The sequence below is a fragment of the Acipenser ruthenus genome, chromosome 22 (assembly GCF_902713425.1).
Source record: "Acipenser ruthenus chromosome 22, fAciRut3.2 maternal haplotype, whole genome shotgun sequence".
NCBI classification, from domain to species: Eukaryota; Metazoa; Chordata; class Actinopteri; order Acipenseriformes; family Acipenseridae; genus Acipenser; species Acipenser ruthenus.
The window spans coordinates 28,026,477-28,040,418 of record NC_081210.1 but is presented as its reverse complement, the minus strand read 5'-3'; the positions used below and the strand labels follow the sequence as shown (position 1 = coordinate 28,040,418).

Here is a 13,942-nt window from a genome sequence, read left to right as displayed (position 1 = left end):
CTACCTACAGTTTATGAATGCATTTGTTACAATACAGTATTTCCACAGGCAGTACATATTGATTATATATATATATATATATATATATATATATATATATATATATATATATATATATATATATATATATATATTGATGAGGAGAGTGCTGGCAGTGAGCCCAGGGGACCCCGCTCAGGTGTTGCTCACCTTCAGTGTCGGCGCGGAACACAAACGTCCTTTGGCTTGTGACGATCTCAAACTTATTGTCCTTCGCTGTGCGAGCCATCTGGATGGCTGCCAGAGGGATCACTCCTTTAGGGTAAACTTCCTACCGAGGGCAACAGGAGAATGGAGCTGAAACAATGCTTGTATCATATACGTGTGTGTGTGTGTATATATATAAATATATATATATATATTGAGAGAGAGAGAGAGAGAGAGAGAAAGAGAGCAAGAGAGAGAGAGAGAGAGAAAGCAAGAGAGAGAGCGCTATGGAAATGGGTTTCATTTTATTATGAAGCAAAATTTGTTCTATAGGGTAATTCAATTGATACATTTTTTTTAGCTGGATAAAACATCTATTTTCTTATTTACAACTGTGCACTGACCAAGACAGCTCACCATGAGGGAACTGGGCTATTTAGATGAACTTTATCGTGCATACATATAAGGATGGTAGTGGCTCCTCATTTCACACAGCTCGATGAATGAGGAAGGAAGCAGTGTGGCATACAGAAAGCATAGGCTTGCGCTTTACCTTGTCGTTGCTGAAGTACATCAGATTCTTCCCATCAAACTTGACAAAGCGTTTCTGGAATACATAGTTCCTAAATGAGTGGAAGAGAAACACAAAAGAGTAGATAGAAGTAAAACACCTGCTCCATAACTGCGTGATGAGGTACACACGAATGATTAACAATGTGTCATGCAAAAGCATGGCTTCCCTGGCAGGGATTCGGTAGTATATTCAAACTGCCTCTCTGTGCTGTCAATCGCTTTCAGTCACCACTGGTAGGAAGCTGATCTGACATATTTTGACAGAGGGCTGATTGCTGATAGTTGCTTCCATACCCAGGTCATTGCACACTGTAGTTACAGTGGTGCACAGGTCCTCTCATGTCATTTCCAATAGAATTAGTAACGGTAACTGCATTCCAAACCCTTGAGAGCTGAGTCCCTGCATGTAAACATGTGTATATTACGTTCTTATGTTATAAAAAGTTTTTGTGTATTTTGAATTTAAGTTTTGTATTAAAGAAGAGCTGTGAGGCAGTGCACTGTGTAGTTTAGGGAGCAGGTTGGGCTGCCTGGCTCAGCACTGTGATAGCACAGCTTGGGTGCTGTTTGTGTCTTGCCTTGGATTTGTTTGTTTAATTGTTTACTTTGTTGTTTAATAAAAGTCAGCGGAAGTTTTGAACTGCAGTCTTCCGCAGTCTTCCGCCTCCGTGGGCGTCTTACCCCTGGGGGGACAGCTTTTCCAGCCAGCCGCTGATGATGGGCTGGGCCCTGTCAGGGAGGGAGGTGAAGCTGGCGTAGGGGGAGATGGTCAGGTCGTCTCCGATCTCGTCACCGTACATGTCTGGGGGGAGGGAGAAGCTCTGGCTGGGCGCATGGTGCTCCCCCACCGTGGAGTAGCCTTCCGACTCGCTGAGGAGGATTTGGGAAATCCGCCGTTCCTTCAAGAGAGCTCTCCGTCTGGAAAACAGCAGCTCATATACAAACCCCAGGCAAGGAATAACTGAGACCTCAAATTGAACTGCTGTGAATCCTGGCATGCACACAATTATTAGTACAAGCTATCTGAAATCACATAATGCCGGTTTAGTCCTGCAAATGCAACTATGCAGGGGATGTGCAACCTCCTTTTCAAACTGTTTTGTGTAACATTAGCAACTTACTTCCCTTGAGTGATGTAATGATGCTAAGCTATACAGCACTTTTACTGAAATGGTACAGAAGCAAGCAATACTGCACAGGAGCACGGCTCAGATGCCTGCTATACTATTGCTGTTCTTTGCAACAGCTCCCTGCACCCCCACTGTAGTTATACCAGTTTGAGCTGCTCGGATGGTGTCTGTTTTGTAATGTTATTTATTCTTACCCAGAATTCCCCTCATCATCCTGTTTGCAGTGTCCAGTCCCCTCAGTCTGAGCTCGAGTAGCCTAAGTGAGATGTGAGAAAGAGATCATTCGTCATGGATGCTTAAAGAAAGAATATGCTGGATTCCATCCCTATATCAAGAGATATATATATATATATAGAGAGAGAGAGAGTGGATCATATTTGGGGTACCACAGCACTTGCAGGTGAGACTGTTCATTAAAATATTCTGCATATTTTTAAAGAGGAGATGAATATCAGGGTATTTAGTAAGGGGTCTGAGTGAGGAAAAATGGGCAATACAAACCCCACCCCTAGTCTTGCTGTAAATCATGTGTTGTTTCCAAACTTTTGAACACTACTGTATATATATATATATATATTATTTATAAATAATTGACATTGACAATACAGACACTCGCACCTTTTGTTCCCGATTAGGTCTGTCTCTCTGGAACACGGTTTCACAGTATGGGCTGATCACTTCCTCCTGGTGAACTAGGGAAAAAAGGGAAGCCTCTCTGAGTGAAATGTCACCTTTAAGGAACATAAACAGGAATAACTTGCAGCTGAAAGCACAAAACTAAATACAAGTGATACTGCTGGTATAGCACACTGCAGACAGGCCTGGAATCCACATTGCATTTCAAATAATCTGCATGTGTGTAAGACATGCACCTTGAAAGCACACCAATTCATGAGGATGTATATGGATTGATTTCATAGAAAATGAGCCTATAGCAGGAGAGGATGGCCATATTCAGAACTGGTACCTGTCAGTATAGAGAGGATTGTTACTGTGTAAGCTAGCGAGGCAGCATGACTACCAGTTTAAATTGAACAGAGGACTCACCCAGGATTCTCTTGGTAGGCACAGGTACCGACGAGGATTCCCCTGCACTGCTTTTTAAAGTGCTGAAAAACGAAAGAGTGGATTCTTGTAAGTAAGGTTTAAAGCATAAGGTAAAGAAGGCAGTTTATTCTTGCAGCCCAATAGTACTGATACTATCGGATCAGTGCTATTGGGACACCCTATACTGAACTGCAAGTCTAGCTGTTTGAAACCAATCTAATGTATAGGTGGAAGTTTTACTTCTGTTCTGCAAGACGTCTGCTCGGTATGACTTACAAGCAATATCCACGACTGTACAAGAGCAGGCAGGGGCAATTACAGCAGCTCCCTACACAGTGCAGCATAACACAGGTGATAAAAGACAGCAGGCATTATACAGAGAGTTACATTTCTTGTCTGCTTAAATATGGACAGGAATCATGAAGCATCAAGAACTATTTAAAGAACTAGATGGGGGCAGATTATTAAAAGAATAAAAGGGGTCACTAAACTGAGACCCGTGCTGAAATTGATATTGTTTAGATATGCCATACATTCAAAGAGTGAAAACCTACTATTATATTTACACCCATCGACATACATGCACATTCCAGGTGGCATAGTGGCACCTACATCAAAACAAAAGCCCCTTGTGGTTTGGTAAAACCCGTCAGTGAGCCCTTGTGACAACTCCAATCCTTTTTATTTATTTATTTTTTTTTTATAAAAGAAGCACGCACCTCCCTCTCTCTTTCAGAGATACCCTGTGATGAAGAACCTTGCCTGCAGTGACTCAAGCTGAAACTAGTATTGCGAGGAGCAAGAGACAAAAACGTTACGTTAAGTTGTAGTGCCTTCTTTAGAAAACTTATTGCCATATAATAATGTACTATATAAAATATGAACGCAGGCTTCCAGTCGAATAATACCATAACCTTAGAGTGAAAAACTCACAGGTCAAACTGAAATCTCCAAGCTAAAAGGGCAGAAGACCCGCCTTTAAGATATGTGTACATGCGGTGCAGACAGCATATAGGGGCAACCTTTATTTTGTTCTAAAGATAATCTGAAGGATTCATATAGTTAGATGGTTCTACTGCTGAATTTGGACCCGTTTTGGAAGACTTTAAGGCAGCTGTTGAATTTTAAACTTTTTTATGTTGCTGACTGCTCTTATATTGAGGTGTTGTCCACTAACAGTATTTAATGATTCATAAAAGGAAATGTCTGCTCTGGTTAGGAAAACAAAGCTTGGGCCAGGGAAAATGACATCAAAGTTTATTGCTGGATACTAACCAGCCACGCAAGTCAACACGGTAACCAGTGAAGGAAGTTTCTTTCTTGATTAACGATCAGTAGATATTACACTGGGAGATGTGGTGCAATTAAACTGAAGTGCCTTGATGTCTTGTAAATCGCTATATAAGCTGTTTCTCTTCAAAGCTGTGACTCTCTTAAGCCCCTTTCACACTGGCATGCTCTACCTGGGTCAGAACCTACCTGAGTCAGGATCCAGTGTCATGCAGGTTGGGAATGTGATTTCACACCTGGGTGACAGACGCAAGTACACAATGTGCATATAAATGACCCGGAAGCAGCTTGTTACGGACACTTCCATCCAAGCTTCTCTGGATTGAACCGTCAGCCCAAATGTTGACTAGAACAAATGTTTCTTCATCCCTGCTGCAATCTGGCTCATGCTGTGTCTCAAGCAACAAAAATATGGCTAAACAGAATAAAAAGAAATGTCCCCTGCAGAAGTGAAACCTTCACGCAGGCGTGGATGTTTGTTATTTTGTCAACTTACGAACTGTCGTCATGAACTTTGTCTCACTCAACCCGGGTCAAAGCACGTCAACCCACATCGTGAGGTGGGTCGCTGGGACCCGGGTATGACCCAGGTACGTGGTTTCATACTACGCGGGACTGTGACCCGGATAGCCAGAACCCGGGTCCGGACCCGGGTAGAAGTGCCACTGTGAAAGGGGCTGTAGTTTCTCAGCTTTCTTCCCTGAATATTTAACTCCCTGTTACAGAGCCTTGCTTCGAGAGAATGGACAGTAATCGCCACTGTCTATCACAAAACCAGCCCCAGAAATGCTTACTCCTCAAACACAGCCAGCTGCAGGAAGATGACAATTCTAATATTGTATAAGATACAATGCCAACACTGGGTTCTGTTTTAATTAGAATGGATTCAATTCTGAAGCATTTTCCTCTGTCAGCTTATGATACAGGATAACCATTTTGTATATTTTAATGTACAATGGATCATTTCTGTCTCTGTATTCTAATGTGAGATGGATCTTTTTTTCCCTTTTGGTGAGTAAGTGAATCACTAACTCAGATCAAATATGCTTATTGCCATTGGACACTTGTAACCTTCAATTCTCACACCTTTTATAGATAGATATCCCTCCTCAACTGGCTGTGGTTGTGAAAGCTTGTGGGTTCTATAGCTCCAAAGAGAGTCCATTCTGTAGTAATTTTGTGTGCAAATTATACAACCAATAACAATACAGAGAATGATTCAGGACCTTTCACACTTCTGCAGAAGAGCATTTCACTGGTAAGCAACACTGAAACATTGAAACTTCCCCTAACCCACCCCCCTCGATTCTGTGTAACTGGAGACGATCCCTCCAAATTACAAGGACAAGTTTTCCCTTGAAATCTGCTGCTGAACTCTGACCACTTCCTGAGAATGTCTTCAACTGGCCCGGCCCTTAGAAAACTTTTCCACGGTATCCTTTACAATGCTTGCCTCTGTGCTACCTTGCTTTCGCTTTGATTTATTACACTTTGCTATGCTTTTACTGTGGTAAATAAAAGGGGTATGCCTATCTCCCTCACTTCATCGATCGATCAGTGTTAAAATGTTACAGCTCTACTGACCACAGAAGCATTAACTCAAACAATTTATTTTGATCTGTATTTTCTTTACTCCTCCACAGAAATGCCACACATTCCCAACCCAGCGACTAGACTTCTCCATTGTTTCTGAAAGGTTGTATGCAATCCTTTGTTATCGTTACTTGGACAGACCGGCAACTGTACATCTGTAGCAATTAGTGCAGTTTGCTTTTCCTCTGTGATGCTGATCCCACAACAAATCATACTAAAATGGAGAGAGTCTGAGCAAATCAAAGATACTACAACGATACTACAAACGATACTGCAAGGTGCACAGAATGTAAAAAGAAGACGGACAAATACATAAGTAAACGTCATCTGTCACACAGACGTATTCAAAAACAATACTTCGGCATTCAAATAAGCATGCTTTCTCAATATGAGCAATCACATGTAATTGAAAATATTCCTAATTGACGCATACAATACGGTAGAGTTGGGGTCAGAGATAATGCTGCTAATGCTTCTTAGAACTGTTACATGGGGCAATCCTCATGGGATTTGGTTGCAGGCGATAAAAGTTGCTAGTAAATTGACTCGTGTAACAAGGGCTGTAGGCAGGATAATACGTCCGTGAACTACCACGCTACTTCCTTTGATGTGGAAAAAAAGTATCCAGGACACAAACTACACAGATATAGAGCTTGATTTTATTGAGACAGACTTACCTGGACTTCTCCAGGGATGAGCTGGATTCCAGTCTAGCTGGGGGCAGTGGGACGGGTCTGTTCCTGCGCATCTCTAGTGCACTCACTGTAACTCCCATCTGGCTGAGGCCTGAGTAAATCTCATTGGAGATCATTTCCATTCCTGGATATAGGGGGGTGGGCGAGGTGGAGCCGGCCCCCTCCCCGAAGCTGCAGCAGGAGCCGGGGGAGGATGAGAGAGGTGGGGTGCTGAGCTTGTCCTGTTCTTCTCTGCCAGGGGAGCCCTGCCCTGTGAAACTGGCCGGGGGGATCCCTCTGTGGATTCGAGGAGGAACTGGAGGTAGGTTCCCCGCAGATTGCTCTTCCTTCGTTAGGGACTCCAGCGAGCCACAGTTTGATAACCTGTCCTCTCCCGGTTCAGAGCCACGCTCCTCAGCATCAGTGCTCGATTCCCCCGGAGCGAAGTCATCCAGAACGATGAAGGAGTTTGAAGTGCATTTCTGAGGGGGTTCAGTTGGAGGTTCTGTTTTTGGTTTGTTGAAAATCGTCCTGGGCTTGGGGATTGGCTTCTCCACAGGCTCTGACGGATCTCTGTGTGGTTCAGCAGTTGCACCGGGGTTGTCTGGAAGGCAGTTGTTGGGAAGCCCCTTCGGATCCCAGGGGGATGCCAGTTCCTCTGGTGCTTCATCATGAGCAGGATCTGGCTGAGGCCCGTCCCAAAACGGCTCGACGTCTTGCGGTAATTCCCCCTGCGGCACCTGCTGCGCGAGTTTCAAAATCCGTTTCCGGTGGCCTGTAGCTGTTATCCCCATCTGCAGGAGTATTCCATTGTCAAGGTGGATGAAATCTTTAGCCTTGTGGAAGCCACGCTGCCTGAAGCTGTCCTGGTACCTCTCCAGATGAATGCTCAGAAGCAGCTCCCCAACATCAGCACCCCCGGAGTCTTCATCCCAAGACGTCTCCATGGCAACCCAGATCTTCAGAGCCACCCGGTTACCAAGTGTACACCCAACAGTGGTCACTCAAATGTGCATTACACGTCTCCTTCATCTGAAACGATATATAAAAAAAACAGTTAAAAAGTCACAGCAGTAGCACATGTTACTAGAGAGCCCTGAGCACAATATGAAAAACAAAAACCACAAAAACATTCAGACTTCTCCGTCACTATGGAACTAGTCAGGAAGTGACCTGACAGATCATGGTATTTATAGATGTTGGTTACATTTGTTTTTTTTTATTTGTTTTTTATTTCATGCTATTTTCGTGCTGCCTTGTTTGAAGCCCAGATCTTGACCAAAAAGGTTTCTCCCCATGTCATATTTTACCACTTACAATGTAATGAAAAGCCCGCATTGAGGGCTGCCTAGGGCAGTACAGGTTACCAGGGTGTGAGTCAAATCAAGGGTTTGCTGTGCAGTCCAACAGTTTTATTGAACTTTCTTTTTGTTACCCTCAGATCAGCTCGGTTTCCCTCATCCCAAACTATTAAACACTCAATCGTGATCTATTTTGAACTACTAAAATAAACTTTGTAAACAGAGTGACAAAGAGATTGAGTTTAAACGCTCTGAGCACTGTTTTGTGATGGATTCAGCGTGGCCGGCATGTGTTTTAAAACATGCTGCACTGTCTGTTTGCTCCAGGTGTAGTGGAATTTAATAGAGTATGCTTCGAGCAGCACTCATAATCAACCGGTCAAAGGTGAATGACAGCAGAGACTGTAATGTAATCATGGAGCTGGAGTTCATGAAAGTCCTTGTTTTCCCTGAGATATAAATGAGGTCACTGTGACCTTTTAACCACGGGGTCAGGACCTCCCCTTTTCTATGGTAAAAGTCACTGACTTGGAACAAAGACTAGACTAGTTTGTCTGCTGACAAAGACCCCTTGTTTTTCCCTCCCAACTCCTTGTAACTAAGCCATAAAAAGAATGAGGGCTAAACCCCATTAGTTTGACAGCAGGTCTAACAAAGGGCAATGAGGTGGCAATTAAATGTGCCTTAACTGAATACCTATATGTAGACTACAGCTTCTTAAAACTTACTGACAGAGGCTGGGGTCCCAATTCAATGCACCTTCAGCAGGAAAAACTGAATCATTCAAATAAAAAGTGAAGCCGTTTTTAATTGGATACATAAGCATCTGTTTAAAAATGTCTAGTTTTCCAAGCTACTTTAATTGGACCCATAGCATTGCGATAGACAGGCTCATGATACTAACATCACTGAAATGATGGCGAGTCAATAACTGAATTAGAAAAGGTACTGTATGTTTCACTGGAAGGTTCCCTTGAAAAAGGAAGCATTACTTCTGTGTCATAATGCCAATTGTATCTCTTGTTAATCATAAGTGCCACTCCAATCTTCAATTAACGAGCTCCACTTCAAGATTATCAGACCGGTTAGCATTTGCTCAATTTCGCACACCACTCCTTTCATTAGGTCGCACATTACATTAGCTGTTTATCCCCAAAAGACATTAGATGGTTTTTGTTCAACAATCCTTATCATGAATAATCCGGGTGGAATTTTGTGTTTCCTGACAGTGCAACACTTTCATGGTGAAGCATTCCAGGGCAAGTGTTCATTCAGCTTGTAAAGATAGCAGCATAATACTGAAAACAGGGCTGAGCAAACTGCATTCTGGGGGACAAACTCAGCTCCCGAAGAAGAAAAGAAAAATACTGACTGCAGGTTATTTAAGAAAAATTCAAGCGATTAAAAAGCAACGTAAACCCATTTCACTGATATGGCCCAACTTACATACAGTACCTGTAAACCAAAATGTTGAAATCGACCAGAAGATACGGTATAAGAATAGATTTCATGTGTACAAAACGCTAAATATCTGCAATTCCAAAGACAAATACATATCAGGATTTGCACACTTTTGAAATCTTTAATAAGTAGCTAATTAACGCTTGGTTCATAAAGGGTCCTATTCTGTTAACAAAGGGGTCGATCTGATTAGCTTTACCCTGCTGGATTCAGTCAAGACCTTGTTAGATCATTTAACAGCACTGGGGAAACCCCCCTGGTTTGTATTAACTACCTACACTTGATTATCCAGAGATTAACCCTGAAATGAGTGGTTGGTGCAATCCAGGTCAATTCGCTGGTGCTGCAAAATGCTCTTAACATCCAGCTGTGGTTTATCCCGATGGGGTTTACAGCAGGTTGACCAAATGAAGCCGTTAGTATTCAGACTGGCCGCTGTTTAGAACATAACAAGAGGGCCCTTTGTCTCATAAGTAAGAGGTTAAGGATTGTTATGAGCTGACCCCAGGGTGAATGTAGGGTTCTGTTAAAAATTAAAATGTGATGGGAAAACAACTGCATCCACTTTTAGTTTCCCATGGAAACTGAGGGAGAGAAAAACATAATCATTTGGCAAGACTGGCTACATCCTGTGTTCCCATTTGGTCCTCTGCACAGTAATCATTACCATCTTTGTTTTCGAGTTACTGTAAACTGGACCAGACCCTCTACAAACACAGCGATTCCAAGCTGGATTTATATTAGGCTTATGGCAGGCTGGCTGAAGATGTTTTGGACTGCTCTTTATTTGTGCTGCCATTTCCCACACTTACACTTCTGAGCCAGAAGCAGCTGCTGGGCAATTCCAATGGGGTTAAATGTTCCAGAGTCAGGACCTTAACAACAAAAAACAGAAGACAGCAGTTCGATGTTTGGTAGACCTTGAGTGCTAATGATATAACGGTCTCTTAACAGTTAATCTGTGACAGATACAACTCAAAATAAAGAACCACAGACGGAAAGAAACGGCAGTGAGGAAGTAACTTTTAAAGCAGAGCCTTTGGCCTGAGTTTGGCTGGTATCTGTACAGCTCAGCTCTTGGGAACAGCCTGGTGCTGATAATCTCAAGGCTCGAGCGAGGCCCAGGGTCAGGGCTCCTCTTGGGACAGACATCATTCTGCTTTGGGACCACTGGAATGCTGGAGGGATTAGAGTTCTAATGTAACTATTCATAAGTGCTATTCCATTGTTAATCTCACCAAAAACAAATATATAAATCATGAATCACTCACTTTATTTAAAGGTTCTGAAGAAGGCTCTGAGAAATTATACACTCTTAAAATAGCTGTGATGTTATCCCATGTTTGTTTTTACAGTGCATCTGGGTGGTAAAGCATCTGTTTGCGAGCTCGGTAGAAAAACAAGTCTCATCCTAAACTACCTGTCTCAATACTGCCAGGTAACAGTGGATCTGTAGTGGTGTAAGGAAGGAAATGCACGACCACAGCAATAGCTTGAAAAGAGTAGTAAAGGCAGAGAAGAGGGGAGGTGAGAATCTGTTGTGGTGGTCAAGTTTCCGTCAACTTCAGCACCTAACACAGCTTTTAATATGACTTCCTTTTCCCTAGTCTACAGCAATATGAGTAAACATTGCAGTTAACCTATACCAGTAAGTGCATTACAATTCCACTGAGCACAACTCTAATCTATAGCAGCTTGAGCCCTTTACTCAGTTTATTCCTCTGGATCCACAACCAAGTTATGGGACTCCTCTAGAGACATCACAAGCACATTGAAAGATTGTTTCATTCTGGTTAGGACGTTACTCACAGGTTCCCACATTTAAAAACCAGCCAAACTTATCTTACACATTTCTTCAAAAGTCTTTTCAGTGGAGAGCTGCAAGGGTACTGAACAACAGGAAGACAGCTGATTTTAAAACTGTAGGGTTGCAACTTTAACTGATACCACGAATAATCTCAATCAGGGCATCATTGTAAATGAGGTTATTCCTTCTTACATTAACAGCCTCTGTATAAACAATGGGGTTATTTGGGGATAATATAGTTACAGCGCCTTGCAGGATTATTAGACCATGGGAACCATACCATTTTTAAATGTTATACAGCATACACAACACATCATATCACTGCCTCTCTTGGCTTACAGATCCAATATGGCTAAATTACTGCAGATGCAGCCTGAGAGCTTCTCTATTTTACTCTCCATGGAAGCCCTGTCTGGGTGTTCTTTACAGAGTGCTGTTAACATGTGCATGTGATCCGCCTCTAGCGATACACAGTACAGCAGGAGCCCCTTCTCACTCACACGCATGACAGCTTTGATTTGGAAATGCCATAGAGACAGGGTTAAGTGTACACTCTTAACAAGGGAAGAGGATGCCAGAGCAGTTCTGCTGAGTTACAACATCATGCTTCTAGGCCTCCCCCCTGTCCCCAGTGCTGTAGAGGTTCAGGCTTTTTAATTAAATTGGCCACAGCAGGGAGGGCAGAGCCTGGCCAGAATTGTTTTGACTTGTTTTGGAATTTGGTCACACCACAGGGAGTCCTTATCCTGCATTCCTTTGAAGGAATCCCATCTTCAACGTCCAAGACGTAACATCTCAATTCCAGGTCCCACCCTCCAGCACTGTCAATTAACACATGGGGGGGTTCTGGGTCATTAACATTGACAACTCAGGAGTTCCTCTGGATATTCCTCCCTGGAGAAACCAGCATTACCAGCAGAAATACAACTGATTTGAAACAGATATTTTACAGTTGTCCTGATACCATAGAATAGTGGTATTGTACCATGGTAGTGCTGTAGGTTAACGGTGTGTATTGAGATTCCATTGGGATAGCACTGGAGTGTCCAATAGGAAACTGTGCTATCAATATTAACAAGCCCTCAGTACAGAACTCTTGAAGGCACAGTCTCTCTGCTTTGGACACGTTAACACCTTTGCTAACACAATGCATATACAGCTATGGCCAAAAGTTTTGCATCACCCCATACCCCACAGAATTAACTAATTTTGCTTTATGAAGTCGAATGAAACCAGCTGAACAACGTTATGTTAGCATATTGAATTACATACCACTTTGCAGTTTTCTATACACTTAATTGAAAAATGTGATATTTCGAATTCTAACATGAAATACTTTACTACTATTATGGCTTCTGGTAAACTTTTGCGATATTATTTTGTAGTGATGACATGATGGTAAATAAAATATCTAAATTATGTTCATATAGGTAAAATTCTTGGTGATGCAAAACTTTTGGCCACAGCTTTGTAGTGTGATCAGTGTTAAGCAAAATAAAATGATAAAAATCCATTTTACTTTTCAGTTTTTTGATTTTCCGTGTATGAGTCAACACTGTTATCTCTGTTTGCCATCTCTGTGCTGTTGCCCTCCGATTCCCACAGCCCTGACGCCTCACTTAGACTTCATCAGAGCCGTGGAAAGCACAGGATACAGCTGTCTCCCAAAACCTATTAAAAACACGGACCAACACCCTCCTCCTCCCCGCCGGACTGCTCCAAAAGGAAAGCACATAAATTCCTGATGTGTGTTCAGATCAAAGATAAACACAGCTTACTGGAACAGCACCCTTCCCATCATGCATACAGTACAACAGACTCCAAGCACCAGGCTACAGAGAACACAACCTTATATTTACTGTTCATTTCCGTGCACTAAAACAGCTTGTTTCAAAATCCAAAATAAGGCTTTTGGAGCTATCCCCATATGCCCTAACCGTTAATCTGCTATACAAATAAGCCGGAAATAAATACTGGATTGCACAGCAGTTTCACCCATTCCAGGACTTAATATGAGCTTGATTAGCCCCAATGTATAGGTAACAAGCTCAGGTGTGTCTTAAACATAGTACAACCAGGAATGGATCAAACTGCTATGCAATGGGAGTCCATTCCTGCACTCTACACTGTTGGTTACGCATAATTTCCACAAACCACCTCTTTGTCTTCCTGGAACATCCTAGTTCCTCACCGATTACAAAGATTTTTCATGCAAGAACTAATTAATCAGTATCATTTGCAACTTCAATGGAATTTTTCACAAAATATTTTTGGAGGGGTTTTTCATTTGGTAATCTCTTTCTTTCTCGTGTAAAAGGCCACTCATGTTTATTTTAACAGTTGCTGCAGCTCATTTTAAAGGCTTGCTTAGTTCCCCAGTTTCCATCTATTGTTCAAATGCTCATTTCCTTCCTCTCTTCCTTCCCCGTTTTTGACCAGCCTCCTGCTGCAGCTGCAGTATTACGAAGCAGTGGGACAGTCCGCTTCAGGCCGAATGTTTTCACTAGAAATTCATGGGATGACTGGGGCCTTCTCTCTTCTGTACACAAACACTGCCCTCCAGCACAATTCTAAAACACATTCAGTAATGCATCTACACAATTCAGAAGGCTTTATAGACACATCCCTCTTGGGTTTATCAACATGTGAACAGTCTTGAGGCAAATTGCAGAAATACTGTAACAAGCAGGGCCAACTGACAACCTGAAAGGAAAACAGGTCACAAGTCATCTGGAGAACATTGAGAAATGTACAGAAAAAGTTCTCATTGAAAACCCTTTGCAATGGGAGGGAGATATCCTGCCCCATTACAGTATGTTGTAAATACAGCTTATACCTGTGCTAATATAACACAGAACACAACACATACAGTAATTAGAC

The 13,942-nt window shown here is 42.4% G+C and overlaps 1 protein-coding gene across 2 annotated transcripts in view; it reads right to left on the bottom strand.

Annotated features, from left to right (window-relative positions):
• The window catches only part of LOC117431623 (arf-GAP with Rho-GAP domain, ANK repeat and PH domain-containing protein 3-like), a 32,839-nt gene that overhangs the window by 14,969 nt on the left and 3,928 nt on the right, over positions 1-13,942 (bottom strand). For both annotated transcript variants that reach the window (XM_058996381.1, XM_034052744.3), the window contains exons 2-8: positions 6,497-7,525; positions 2,937-2,998; positions 2,508-2,581; positions 2,084-2,145; positions 1,441-1,677; positions 740-809; positions 190-310 (exon numbers count right to left, since the gene is read on the bottom strand). In XM_058996381.1, coding sequence (XP_058852364.1) covers positions 190-310; positions 740-809; positions 1,441-1,677; positions 2,084-2,145; positions 2,508-2,581; positions 2,937-2,998; positions 6,497-7,440 — 1,570 coding nt within the window. In that variant the 5' untranslated portion in view covers positions 7,441-7,525. The remainder of the gene's footprint in view (positions 1-189; positions 311-739; positions 810-1,440; positions 1,678-2,083; positions 2,146-2,507; positions 2,582-2,936; positions 2,999-6,496; positions 7,526-13,942) is intronic.